Here is a 13,676-nt window from a genome sequence, read left to right as displayed (position 1 = left end):
GCTGAGGGAGCAAGCACACCAGGAGTCTACAGGAAACCAGGAAGGAAATGGTCTCGGCACTCAGAGAGGATTGGATAAATTTGCGGTGGACTCTGGCTCTATTCTTCCCTAGAACAAAGTGGTTTTCCCTGGTCATTACCGATAAAACTCCTTAAAAGAACTAAGATTTTCAAGATTATCAAAATAAAATAAGATTTAAAAAAAACTTAAGATTTTGCATTTGCTTCAAGGAGGGAAAAAAAGAAGTTGGAACTGTGGGACAGCCCTGTGCTTGGGCTGAAGTGGGTTCAAAGCATTTGGATGGTAAAAGGTGCAGGCAGTGATCCCAGGAGGCAGCTTGGCTGACCCAGAGTCCGAGGTAAGAGTACTGGCTGAGAGGCATGGTTGAAAGTGTTGGGGTAGGAGGACGCTATGCCTGCGCCATAAGGAAGAATGGAGGCAGGTGTCTGAGGGACAACAAAACATCAGACTCTGGGGTCAGGTCTTCCATGACTCTTGCATATACGTATACAGAAGATCCTGTACTTTGTCTCTCTTGGAATGTCTGTCGAGCATCCGTATCACCCAGCCTCTTCATTTCTGACCCAACTCTTTTGTTATGGCCTGGGAAAACAGCAGAGGATAGTTCAAGGCCTTGGGTCCCTGCAGCCATGTAGGAGACCTGGAAGCTCATGGCTCCAGCCATTGTGGCTACTTGGGGAGTGAACCAACAGATGGAAGATCTCTGTCTCTCCCTCTCTCTGTAATTCTGCCATTCAAGTAAAAATAAACAAATCTTTAAAAATTTTTTAAATTTTTTTTTTTTTTTTTTTTTTTAAAGATTTATTCATTTTATTACAGCCAGATATACACAGAGGAGGAGAGACAGAGAGGAAGATCTTCCGTCCGATGATTCACTCCCCAAGTGAGCCGCAACGGGCCGATGCGCTCCGATCCGAAGCCGGGAACCTGGAACCTCTTCCGGGTCTCCCACGCGGGTGCAGTGTCCCAAAGCATTGGGCCGTCCTCAACTGCTTTCCCAGGCCACAAGCAGGGAGCTGGATGGGAAGTGGAGCTGCCGGGATTAGAACCGGCGCCCATATGGGATCCCGGGGCTTTCAAGGCGAGGACTTTAGCCGCTAGACCACGCCGCCGGGCCCAAAATTTTTTAAATTTATTTTAATTGGAAAGTCAGATTTTACAGAGAGAAGAGACAGAGAGAAAAATCTTCTGTCCACTGGTCTGCTGGTTCACTCCCCAACTGGCTGCAATGTCCGGAGCTGAGCTGATGTGAAGTCAGGAGCCAGGAGCCTCTTCTGGGTCTTCCATGCAGGTGTAGGGTCTGAAGGCTTTGGGCCATCCTCTATTGCTTTCCCAGGACACCAGCAGGGAGCTTGGTGGAAGTGGAGTCACTGAGATATGAACTGTCACCCATATGGGATCCTGGCAGAGCATGCAAGACAAGGACTTTAGCCACTAGACCACTGCGCTGAGCCCAATAAAAACCTTAAAAGGAGGAATGCTTACACCAAGGTTTTGGATGTCCAGGAGCCTGCATCCCGAGACTCCTGTATTTGTTCTCTGCCATCCCCTGTGCTTTTGTCTCATCATTTTGCACTTAACATTGGTCCCCGTCACTTCTCAACTGCTCCTTTCAGCTTCTGCACTCCTCCCAGCCTTTGAAGTACTCTATACCCCTAGGAGACATACGAAACTGCTAAGTGCAATTATGATTGGAGTGTATCCTCAGCCCTAAAAAGTCACAATTTAAGCTTTCTTTAAGAAAGACTGCATCAGGGCCTGGCGGCATGGCCTAGCGGCTAAAGTCCTCGCCTTGAACGTGCCAGGATCCCATATGGGTGCCGGTTCTAATCCCGGCAGCTCCACTTCCCATCCAGCTCCCTGCTTGTGGCCTGAGAAAGCAGTCGAGGACAGCCCAATGCATTGGGACACTGCACCCGCGTGGGAGACCTGGAAGAGGTTCCTGGATCCTGGCTTCGATTCGGTGTGCACCGGCCATTGCGGCTCACTTGGGGAGTGAATCATCGGGTGTAAGATCTTCCTCTCTGTCTCTCCTCCTCTCTGTATATCTGACTTTGTAATAAAAATAAATAAATCTTAAAAAAAAAAAAAGACTGAATCAGCCAGAGAAGCAGGTGCCAGTCTGCAGCTTGCTTAGCTAGTAAAGCTGGCATCTCCTACATCTAGCTTCCCTTATAGGCTGTGGTGAGTTCTGCCAGCTCCACTTCTGATCCAATCCCCAACCCCCTATGACGCGTTAATGGCCTGGGAAAGCATGGGCCCTCGCACACACGTGGGACATCTGGATGAGCTCCTGGCTTCAGCCTGGCCCAACCCAGGTATTGGGAACATTGTGAACCAGTGGATGGAAGATACTTCTCTTCATCTCTGCTTTCCAAATCTTGTAAAAGAGAGAGAGAGAGAGACAGAGAAAGAAAGGAAGGAAGGAAGAAAAGAAACGGGCCTATGAGTTGGTGTTCATTCCGGACAGAGGGAGGCTAGAGTTTTTAGCATCTGGGACCCATGCCGGAAGACCTTCCAAAGCCTGGATGAGGCCACCTGCACCAGCATGGGTTTCCTTTGCATCTTCTGGTGACTGACAGCCGCCAGGGTGCGCAGCGTGTGGGCTGGGAACAGCAGGCGCTGGCGACCTTGGTTCGAAGGATGCTGCGGGCTCCACTATGCCGGGTCGCGGGGGATGCGGCTGCAGGCCGGAGCGCATCCCCCAGCCCTAGACATCGCGGCTCTAGCTAAGAAGCCCATTCACGCTAGCCCTTGCTAGTTACCGTTTCAGCTGTGCTTTTGACGCTTGGTTACGGATCATTACGTGAGGCAGGGATTGAGCAGGACAGGTGGGATCGCTGCTCTCAGGAGAGGGCTGGGCCGGAGAAGCGGGGCCTGTACGCATGCGCAGACCTTCGGAACCGGAAGCAGCAGAGCCGGGCATGGCGGCAGCGGCTGAGAGTGTCCCGGGGATCGGACGTGATGAGCCTGCTCGAGGTGCCCAGGATGGGTGGAGATGGTGTTGGGAGCTGGATGGGAACGATTGGGGTGCTGGGGCCCTGAGTAGGCGGGGCTGAGTGTGTGGTTGGCTCACCTCGCAGGGAGGGGCAGGTCGCAGGAGCGCACCTGTCTGTGTTTACTGTCTGGGCTACTGAGTGGGCTCAGCCCGGGGTCATGTACGGTGAGCGAGGGCCGGCACGGGGACTTGGGGTTATGGCAGATGGGAAATGCAGCCGCCTTCGTCGCACAGGTGGTGGGAGGTAGGCGGAGGCTGGCTGCTTTTGGCTGGATCGGGACCGGTGTAGGGCAGGACACTTACTCCCTCTCCCTTGTCCCTAGACGATGCCGTGGTGGAGACAGCTGAGGAAGCCAAGGAGCCCGCAGAGGCCGACATCAATGAGCTGTGCCGGGACATGTTCTCCAAAATGGCCACGTACCTGACTGGGGAGTTGACAGGTGAGGTGTGGTCTGGGTTGGTAAAGGCAGAGCTGTGTGCGGCTGGGGGTTGGTTTCCAGGGGTCTGGAAGGCATTTGCCGCGGCAGCCTGCAGCCACCTTCCTTCCCCCCGCTTACCCAGAAAGGCCTGGGGGAAGTGTGGGGATATCATGATGAGAGTGAAAGCAGGCCAGCTCTTCGCTGGAGAACATCATGACCCACTTTCAGAAACACTCAAGAATAGGCAGGTAGTACAACTCTGAGGGCCTCTGTGGTGTACAGAGAGGACAACAAAGAACAAACCCAGTGTCTGGTCATGGTTGATCAAGACGTGCTTCCTTGGGGATGGTGTGGAAAGGAGGAAATATGGAATTAGTGAGGTCATACAAGCAAGCTGTGTGTGTGATTACAGCACATGTTTTCTGGGATATAGAGAAATTGAGTTGGGGACTGGAGAGTGACCTGCAGGTTTAAGGGCCTGGTAGGTTGCCTGAGGACTTGCAGCTCCACCCTTTGGGATGTGGTTGCTTATGGGCCCAATGTGTGTTTCTGTGTGTGATCCGTGTATCAAGGAAGGGCAGAAAGCGATGTTAGGTCCAGTACAACCTCGTAACATGTGTTACATGGAAACGGATATTGCTGTGAGCTATATTTTTGAAACAGAATCTTTGAGAAAAGGCTTAATGCAGACCAGGAGGAGCTGTAACTCTAATACATTAGCCTTATTTCTTGAAAAAAAAATGCTTATTTATTTGAAAGAGCAACAGAGAGGGGGGAGATAGATAGATAGATAGATAGTCTTCCATTCACTGTTCACTGCTCAAATGCCCACAACAGCCTGGGCCAGGGTTGGGCTCAGGTGGAGGCCAGAGCCTGGACCTCCATCTGATTTTTCTGTGTGGATGGCAGCAGCCTAAAGACTTGACCTTCTCCAGCTGCCCCCTTAGGGTGCAGTAGCAGGAAGCTGGATCGGGAGCTAAGTAGTGGGACTCTGTAAGGGTTACAGGTGCATGTGTTCCAAGGAGCAGTTTAACTCATTACACCACAACACCTGCCCAGTTGATTATTTATTTTTGAGCAAAATAAATCAAGGAGCAAAGTGAGATTTTTTTTTGTCTTCTTTTTAGAACATTCCAGAGTCTTAGCAAGAATAACTTCACTTTTAGGAGGCTGTGATTGAATGGAGTTGAACCACAACTGTCCAGTGTCTCAGCACCGTGCCTTGTCTTCTTCCCTTCGAGAAGCAGTCTCCATGACCATTCATCATTGCTCTCACACAGTTGTCTTTGACAGTGGAACAGAAATGGTTTTCTATATCAATGCCTCTGTCAAAATGGTGAAGTGGATGACTACATATCAACAGAACTACAAATTCCAAGGAGTGGCAGCAATTTTACATATTTGTGGAAATGAATAACTTTCTTATATGTTTATTCTGCAAATATTTGCTTCATTTGCATATTATTTTTATTTATTTATTTGAAAATCAGTGTTAGAGAAGTGGGGAGGGGCACAGAGAGAGGGGAAGAGAAAGAGATCTTCCGCAGACTGGTTCACTTCCTAGATGGCCGCAGCAGCCAGGGCTGGGCCAGATTGAAGTGAGGTGCTCCATTCAGGTTTCCCATATAGGTGGCAGGGACCCAAGTACTTGGGCCATCTTTTGCTGATTTTCCGAAGCCATGATCAGGGAGCTGGATCAGAAGTAGAGCAGCTGAGACTCAAGCTGGCACCCAGTTAGAATGCCAGTGTTCTAGGCCGTGGCTTTACCCACTATACCACACTACTGTTCCCCATGTACATTTTCTTGCTGACTTCTTTGTATTTGAATCTGTCACACTTGTCAGAGAGACTGATTTGGTAGCAGTGAGTACGGATGTGGTAGACAGAAGCCAAAGACGGGTGAGCAATAATGCAGATTTGAAGCTAAAGTACTGGCAAAGGAAATGGGAAGGAAAGGTGTGGATGCAGGATCCTTATGGGAGTGGACCGTATGGGACTTACTGAAGTGGGTAGCTAGGCATGGGAACAGCCTAAAATGTGTCAGGTTTTCTTGGTGGTGGCATCAACCGAAATAGGGAAGCTGGAAAGAGGAACCAGGCTAGATGTAAAAATATGTTTTCATTACCTTGGCTGTTTGTATGATATTACCAGAGTTCTAGGGTGACTTTGCTCAGAACCCTCAGCTGACTTACGCTTGTGAATTCAGAATTCAGAGACTGACTAGAGCAGGTTTGTAAACCACTTGCATTACAGGATGCGTGGAGATGGTGTAGGAACTTGAGAGTTCTTGTTCCCAAGAAGTTAGAGGGATGTAAAAGGCTTTGTCTAAAATCAAGAGGAATACCTATATAGTGCTATTAAAACAAAACAAAACAAAAACATTTGTTTGTTTGAAAGGCAGAGCTGCAGAGAAGAGGGAGACATTTGTGTACACAAGCACATACACACAGCCATCTGCTGGTTCACTCCTCTAATGGGCACAGTACTTGGGCTGAGCCAGCTTGAACCCATTAGCCTAGAACTCTTTCCTAGTCTCCATGTATGGTGTTGTCATATTCTTTTTTAAAATAATTATTTATTATTTCTTTCTCTTAATATTCTTTATACTTATTTATTTTAAAGTTTCAGAGAGAGAAGAGGAGAGAGAGAGAGAGAGAGAGAGCTTCCATCTACAGGTTTATTCCCCAGATTACCACAACAGCCAGAGCTGAGCCAGGCTGAAGCCAACACTTTTATCCAGGTGTCCTTTATGGGTGGCAGGGGCCCATGAACTTGGTCCATCTTCTCTGCTTTTCCTAGAGCATTACCAGGGAGCTGGATTGGAAGTGGAGCAGCCGGGACACAGACTGGCACCCATATGGAATGCGGGTATCACAGACAGCCGCTGGTTGCAACATGATGCTGGCCCTCCAGGTGCTTCTTCCATCCCCACAGATACATTAACAAGGGGAACTTGATTGGAAGTAGGTATAGCAGAATAGCGGAATAGAGATGGTGCTTTTGTGCTGGAGAAAGTGTGACTATATTTCTAGGTTAACAGTATGAGGATGAAGGGAAAGTTTAGAAAGTCAAGTGAAAGAAGTTTATTGAAGAGAAGTCCTGAAGAGATTTTTAAAAATTGAAATTAAGAGCCCAAGAGGAGTTGTCTTGGCAGGAATTGGAACACTCTGCCTCTTGGGAAGCTGTTATGGTAGAGAGAGGTTTAGAATAAAGTTAAGGGCCCAGCACAGTAGCCTAGTAGCTAAAGTCCTCACCTTGAATGTGCTAGGATCCCATGTAAGTGCCAGTTCATGTCCTGGAGGCTCCACTTCCTATCCAGCTCCCTGCTTGTGCCTTGGGAAGACAGTTCAGGACAGCCCAAAGCCTTGGAACCCTGCACCTGCATGGTGGACCCGGAAGAGACTTCTAGCTCCTGGCTTCGGATCAGCTCAGCTCTGACGGTTGAGGCTGCTTGGGAAGTGAATCAGTGGATGGAAGATCTTCCTCACCATCTCTCCTGTCCTCTATATATCTGACTTTCCAATAAAAATAAATAAATTTGAGAAAAAAGAAGAAGTAAAACTGAGCTGTCAACAGCTTATGTTTGCATGATTGGTTTACAGGAAAGTGGGGCTTAAGGCCATTTGCTTTGGGTTGGGGGAGGAAAGAGAAGTGAGGATAGAAGCAGACAAATGTTTCAAAAATTCACTGCATAAAATGCAATATAGAGGGGCCCCTCGCAGTAGACTAGCGGCTAAAGTCCTCGCCTTGAACGCGCCAGGATCCCATATGGGTGCCGGTTTGTGTTCCAGCAGCCCCACTTCCCATCCAGTTCCCTGCTTGTGACCTGGGAAAGCAGTTGAGGATGGCCCAAAGCCTTGGGACCCTACACCTGTGTGGGAGACTCGGAAGAAGCTCCTGGCTCCTGGCTTCGGATTGGCTCAGCTCTAGCCATTGAAACCATTTGGGGAGTGAATCAACAGATGGAAGATCTTCCTCTCTTGTCTCTCCTCCTCTCTGTATATCTGACTTTGCAATAAAAACAAATAAATAAATTCCTAAAAATGCAATATAGATGGGCCCGGTGGCGTGGTCTAGCAGCTAAAGTCCTCGCCTTGAACGCACCAGGATCCCATATTGGTGCCGGTTCTAATCCCGGCACCTCCGCTTCCCATCCAGCTCCCTGCTTGTGGCCTGGGAAAGTAGTCAAGGACGGCCCAAAGCCTTGGGACCCTACACCCATGTGGGAGACCCGAAAGAAACTCCCAGCTCCTGGCTTTGGATTGGCTCAGCTCCAGCTGTTAACGATCACTTGGGAAGTGAATCAACAGATGGAAGATTTTCTTCTCTGTCTCTCCTCCTCTCTGTGTATCTGCCTTTCCAATAAAAATAAATAAATCTTTAAAACAAAAACCATGCACAATAACATATGATTAAGTGATTAGGTCAGCATTGATAATGTATGTGTGTCACTTTTCTTGGGCACAGGTTTAACATCCTTTCTAACCATGATCCTGACCCTTCTGGACCTTGTTTGGCTTAGACAGTTTGCTAATTCTTGCCTGAGTTTCTACTTAGACATTCTGAGTATGGAGGTGAAGTAGGAATGTCATAGTTGATGTGGTGGCTGCTTTTATGTTTCCTAGTCCTTCCCTGAAATATCTCGTGGTCTACCATTCCACTTGCGGGTGATCTAAGATTGATCTAAAATGCATTACTTCCTCTCTTTATTTTAAAGCTACCAGCGAAGACTACAAGCTCCTGGAAAATATGAATAAATTAACCAGTCTGAAGTATCTTGAGATGAAAGATATCGCTATAAACATTAGTAGAAACTTAAAGGACTTAAACCAGAAGTGTAAGTAGTCATTTTTATAGTGAAACATTTGTATTTACTGTTTTTTTTTGGGGGGGGGCATGGAGAAGGGGAAGAGTTGCGACATTCTTTCCTGTAGGACCTCATGTCCTAAATTTCTTCCGTTCTAAGGATTAGCATGCTTTAGTAGTACTGCTACTTGTACTTCCAAATCTTGATTTTTATCAAGGGAAAGGGAAGGGGCAGAGGAAGAGTGGCACCTCTAGTAACTTGGTTAAACTGTGAAATCCATACTCCATATAAACAGCCAGAAAACATCCCAATGGAAAATGCCAGTTTAGAGTGGCTGAAAGTATTTTTCCATTGGCTTCAATGTGTTCCTTATTTGTAGGGCACTCTCTGTTTATATGGGGCTATCAAAAGACTGGGGGGAGCTGGATTGGAAGTAGGATGGGAAGATTGCTTGGGAAGTAAGGTATTAAAAAGAAAGGAAATTCATAATTGAAAGAGATTTATGTTGTTGAGGTTGTGATTATACTGGCTTCTGAGTGTCTGCAGTCAGCATCCTGTCACCCCGACCTGGCGTGTCTGAGGCACAGCTGGGGATTCTAGCTAGCATTCTCACTTTCCCACTCTTGTTTCTACACTTGTTGTAGGAGTCATATGAACCTGTGGTTTGTTTTCTTTTTAAAGATGCTGGACTACAGCCTTACCTGGATCAGATCAATGTGATCGAGGAACAGGTAGCAGCTCTTGAGCAGGCGGCATATAGGTTGGATGCATATTCAAAAAAACTGGGTAACTACTTTCGTTTCTGTTGATTCAGTAAACATTACCTCTTGCCAGTGCATTTATAACTAACAGAATAGTTAACATTACTGGTTTACACACAGTGCTATTCATCTTCACAAAGCCTAGTGAGTATTAATACACGTCACATTTCTTGAGTTCTTAGTGACATATCAGGGACTGTGTTTTTGTACTTTCTCATGTTTTTCATTCTAATAATCTGCCAGGTAGTTTTTATTTTTTTTCAAGATTTTTAAAAAGGATTTATTATTTGAAAGGCAGAAGAAAGAGAGACAAAGGTCTTCCATCTGCTGCTTCATTCCTCAAGTGAAAGCTGGGCTAAATGGAAGCCAGGAGCCAGGCGCTTCTTCTGGGTCTCCCATGTGTTTGAGGGGCCCAAGCATGTCTGTTGCTTTTCCCTTGAGTATTAGCAGGGAGCTGGACCAGAAGTGAAGCATCCAAGACTTGAACCTGCACCCATATAAGGATACTGTCAGTGCAGATGGTAGCTTTACTTGTTCTGCCACAGGCCAGCCTCAGCAAGTGATTTTTGTTTCAGTTCTTTAGAGAAAAAAGCATGATGCCACAGGTTCATAACTTGCTTAAGGATGCAAATCTAGTATAGTACATGAAAGAGCCATATTCCAACCCAGGACTGTTTGATTATAGACGTCAAGATTTTAATTGTGGGGTCCGGCGCAATGGCCTAGTAGCTAAAGTCCTCGCCTTCAATGTGCCGGGATCCCACATGGGCGCTGCTTCTAGTTCCGGCTGCCCCACTTCCCATCCAGCTCCCTGCTTGTGGCCTGGGAAAGCAGTTGAGGACAGCCCAAAGCCTTGGGACCCTGCACCTGAATGGGAGACCTGGAGGAAGTTCCTGACTTCTGGCTTCAGACTGGTACAGCACCGGCTGTTGTGGTCACTTGGGGAGTGTATCATCTGACGGAAGATCTTCCTCTCTGTCTCGCCTCCTCTCTGTATATCTGACTGTGCAATAAAAATAAGTAAATCTTTAACAAAGAAAAAGATTTTAATTGTGGTTCAGCAGGTTGCAGTATCTTTAATAATCTAGATATGTAAGCCTTACACAATGACAATCAGTCAAGGGTTTTCTTGAAAATTACTTTTCCTTTTAAGGAGAAAACTGGTATGTTTAGTGTTGATAACTTTAAGTGTGGCTCTTACATCTATGGTTACAAATGATAAATTTGTTTTTTTTATCCTAGATAACATTAGCAGATTTTATTTGTTTTATTTTATTTTCATCATTAATAATAGTTGACTCCTACAACAGAATGGTTTATGGCAGGCTGAGATTTGATGCAGGTGATACTTAATAACCAGTTTCACGGTCTACAATTTAGTAAATGGTTACCAAAGAGAAGCATTGCAGCACATGCTTTTGAGGTCTTTAAAGAGAAAAGGAGGTCTGTCATAGTTAGTGGCTTCTTTGATGGCTTTTAAAATCTCTCTCCAAAGTGCCTTCCTGGAGTGAGGAGTAAGGATAAAAAGATAGATGAGGAGTTGGACACTGAAACATCCTGAGGGTTCCAGTCCATGTCCATGGGTCCCTGAGACCGGGCCAGGAGGGGAGTCCCCTGTGCTTTGTGAGGCTCCTGGTGGAGTTCCAGCCCTGTCAACCGCCCTGCTCAGCAGGTGCCAGCAGGTGCCAGCAGGTGCCACCAGGCCCGCTCAGGCCTGCTGGCGATGCCTCAGCAGGGCTGCCCACAGGACCTGAACTCCGTGAACTCGCGTTGGCTAGGCTTCTTCATTTTGGGTGTCTGTGAGCTTGAACCCTTTTTTCAAGTTGTATAGATCAATGATGAGATTGAAGGCAGTAGATTGTTTTTGCACAATGGAATGGAGATGTTGAAATTCAGCTGGTGTCGGTGGAGAGTCATTTTTAACCATTTACAACCCTGTTCTCCTCACAGAAGCCAAGTACAAGAAGCTGGAGAAACGATGATGATCAACTTCTTATATGGCAGTCTTTTTTTTTTTTTTTTTTTTTTTTTTAAATGTGGAAGAATGCTGGATGAGACCTGAATACTGAGGCTAATGAATTGTTCAGTCTCCTCCATAAGGAAGCCAGGCTTTCGGGTCCTGGGAACTCTCAGTGCTAGAACGAGCCGGAGGACTGTACCTTCCTGCTGAGCCTCCCTGGAGGGCATGTCCCTCAGCAGCTGGCCCTCCCAGCTCTTGCCTTTGACACGAATGCTCTGTCGTCCACGCAGGACCAAGACGCTCTCTAAGTCCAGGATGAGCCTGGGCTTGCTAATGGAATCAGTGTTTTCTCTGGTTGTGGTTGAGTAATACCTTAATCTTAAATGGCTGATTGTTGAGTTACTGTGTAAATGGTTATTTCTTTCTGTTAGTAATGCTAATGTATTGTTAACAAGAGTCTATATTAAAAAAAAGGAAAACAGAACAAACTCGTTCTCTGCAGTTTATACCTTGTCTTATTTATTCAGTTTTCTCTAACATTGCAAAGACTAGGAAATCTTCAAATGATTCCACACCGAGTTTCATCTAGAATGTGCACACGGTAAAAGGGCCCTTCTGAGAGCTCCTGCCCCTTTCTCCTGCGTGAGTTGAACATCTGGGGAGGAATCACATCTCAACACGTGCTCCCTTTTGGAAATGTGATAAAACAGGGAAGAGATTATATGCGCATGTGTGGTAGTGGGTGGGGGAATGGAGGCTGCACCCATGAAAGGAAGCATATTGTCAGATGTCTTCCCATATATGCAGGCCTGAGGGAGTGTGATGGGGGGACCTTTCTGTCTTCATCCACATCAGAGACATCTGAGGATGGGGTACCGACGCACCATGTCAGTGTGGAAGCCAGGAAGCCTCACTGCAGCAGGGTGTCGTTGGGAAGAGGCCACACGTCCCCATCGCTCTCTCCAACTGGTTCTTATTTCTGTTTTTGTCCTTGCACACCAATTCAGTTCCCCACTACTATCTAATCTATCTTCTGCTCTGCTGTGGGCTCTACTGTCCCTCCAACCCACTGCCACCAGTGCAATCTTTAAGGAACAAACTGGACACAACACTCCTGTTAAGAATCCTGTAGTAACTGCTCATGGGCTTTTGGTATGAAAAAGACACACACTTGTGTATGAGGACTCAAAAAATATTTTTAATGGGAAGTCTTTTTTACTGGAAAGGTAGATTTATGGAGAGGAGAAACATTTGCTTTCATCTGCTGGTTCACTCCCCAAAGGGCTGCAATGGATGTCATTTCCTGTTATTCCTATACACACACTGTTCAGCTGCTTAAATTCTCTAGTTTTCTTGTAACACACTTTATTTTAGCACAGATTTATGGGAAAGTGGCAAAGATAATACAGAATCCCCTGGGTAGGTTGTCCAATCATGCTGTTGTTTATTCTAGGAATTATTATTTGTCCATGCTTGCTAAGTTTCATCTCCAACATTCGGGAAGTGTAGTATTAGCCCAAAAATAGGAAAAAACTATATCTTAGTGTGTCCAGCAATGCAAAGGCATCAATCTTTATGAGGCAAGCAGTTATTTCTTAAAAATACATAACAAACAGAGAGGAAAACTAGAATTTTGTGGGTTTTTTCCCTTAAACTTAGGTTTATTGAATTTTGAATTAAATTTTGAGTCTTGGGCCTGGTGTAATGGCTCAGTGGCTAAATCTCTGCCTTGCATGCGCCAGGATCCCATATGGGCGATGGTTCATGTCCCGGCTGCTCCACTTCCATCCAGCTCCCTGCTTGTGGCCTGGCGAAGCAGTCATGGATGGCCCAAAGCCTTGGAACCCTGCATCCACATGGGAGACCCAGAAGAAGCTCCTGGCTTTGGATAGCTCAGCTCCAGCCATTGCAGCCACCTGGGGAGTGGACCAGCAAATGAAAGATCTTTCTCTCTGCCCTTATCTCTAACTCTACCTTTCCACTAAAAATAAATAAATAAATAAATTTGAGTCTTCCCTGAGCCTTGGTTGTCAGTCTCTCCTTTTGGTTTCCATTTTGTTACACAATGCTTTCTCCCCTCAACTGACTGGAACTCCTCAAAAAAGTCAATGTTACGGGGGAATAAAGTCTCAAAAGTTAGGTGGACCTTCATGGGTCGAGAGTAGAGATGGAACCAAATGCCAGCGTGAAACTCAAATGGATTGTCAAAGAAAACAAGGACCAGTATTCATGTAAGTTTAGGTTGAGGTATATAATCAGATTGAGGGGACAAAAGCAAAATATGGATGTATATGGAGTATTACTGAATGTTAATTTTCCTAGTGGCAGTATGGATATAGAAAAGAATATCCTATTTAGGAGGTGCAGGCTGAGGTATGGCCAATGTCTCCACTTTACATTCAGATTCTACAGTTTTTCAAATACTTTGTTTTCAAATAAAATTGCTTAGGTACTCTGAAAGAAGATAGTGCTGGCAGGCAGATTTGGTTCCATTCTGATACACAGTGGAGGTGATGGTCAGAATTCTCGTAAATTTTGACAGGTTAAAAACTTGCAGGAAATGCGCGGCGGGCGTGAGGGTGGATTGTGTTCTGTCTTGCCCACTACACTGATAAGGCTAGGGCAGAATAGTTTAGTTAGGGGCTAACATTGCGTAGTAACATACTAGCAGATCACTAACTTCCATTCTGGAAGGGAAAAAACTCAACAT

The 13,676-nt window shown here is 46.2% G+C and overlaps 1 protein-coding gene across 2 annotated transcripts; it reads left to right on the top strand.

Annotated features, from left to right (window-relative positions):
* The first annotated feature begins 2,868 nt into the window (after nucleotides 1–2,868).
* BLOC1S2 (biogenesis of lysosomal organelles complex 1 subunit 2) lies at nucleotides 2,869–11,452 on the top strand. Of its 2 annotated transcripts, none has more exons than XM_058671735.1 (5): nucleotides 2,869–3,000; nucleotides 3,343–3,459; nucleotides 8,156–8,275; nucleotides 8,927–9,031; nucleotides 11,050–11,452. In XM_058671735.1, exons 1-5 carry the CDS (start codon nucleotides 2,907–2,909, stop codon nucleotides 11,073–11,075), a joined length of 462 nt encoding a protein of 153 aa, XP_058527718.1. In that variant the 5' UTR covers nucleotides 2,869–2,906; the 3' UTR covers nucleotides 11,076–11,452. The 2 variants fall into 2 exon arrangements, with proteins under 2 accessions (XP_058527718.1, XP_004580022.2); XM_004579965.3 differs by having other exon boundaries at nucleotides 10,957–11,452.
* The last annotated feature ends 2,224 nt before the right edge of the window (nucleotides 11,453–13,676 follow it).

Source organism: Ochotona princeps, chromosome 13 (genome assembly GCF_030435755.1).
Source record: "Ochotona princeps isolate mOchPri1 chromosome 13, mOchPri1.hap1, whole genome shotgun sequence".
Taxonomy (NCBI): Eukaryota; Metazoa; Chordata; class Mammalia; order Lagomorpha; family Ochotonidae; genus Ochotona; species Ochotona princeps.
The sequence above is the reverse complement of the archived record's forward strand: the minus strand, read 5'-3'. Positions and strand labels throughout refer to the sequence as shown.

What these genes read in the sequence shown, in the direction of transcription:
- BLOC1S2 (XM_004579965.3), top strand. Translation starts at nt 2,907, where the DNA reads ATGCGCAGACCTTCGGAACCGGAAGCAGCAGAGCCGGGCATGGCGGCA. An exon ending in ACGTGATGAGCCTGCTCGAG is followed by an intron (nt 3,001 to 3,342) that starts GTGCCCAGGATG and finishes CCTTGTCCCTAG; the next exon opens with ACGATGCCGTGGTGGAGACA. An exon ending in CCTGACTGGGGAGTTGACAG is followed by an intron (nt 3,460 to 8,155) that starts GTGAGGTGTGGT and finishes TTTATTTTAAAG; the next exon opens with CTACCAGCGAAGACTACAAG.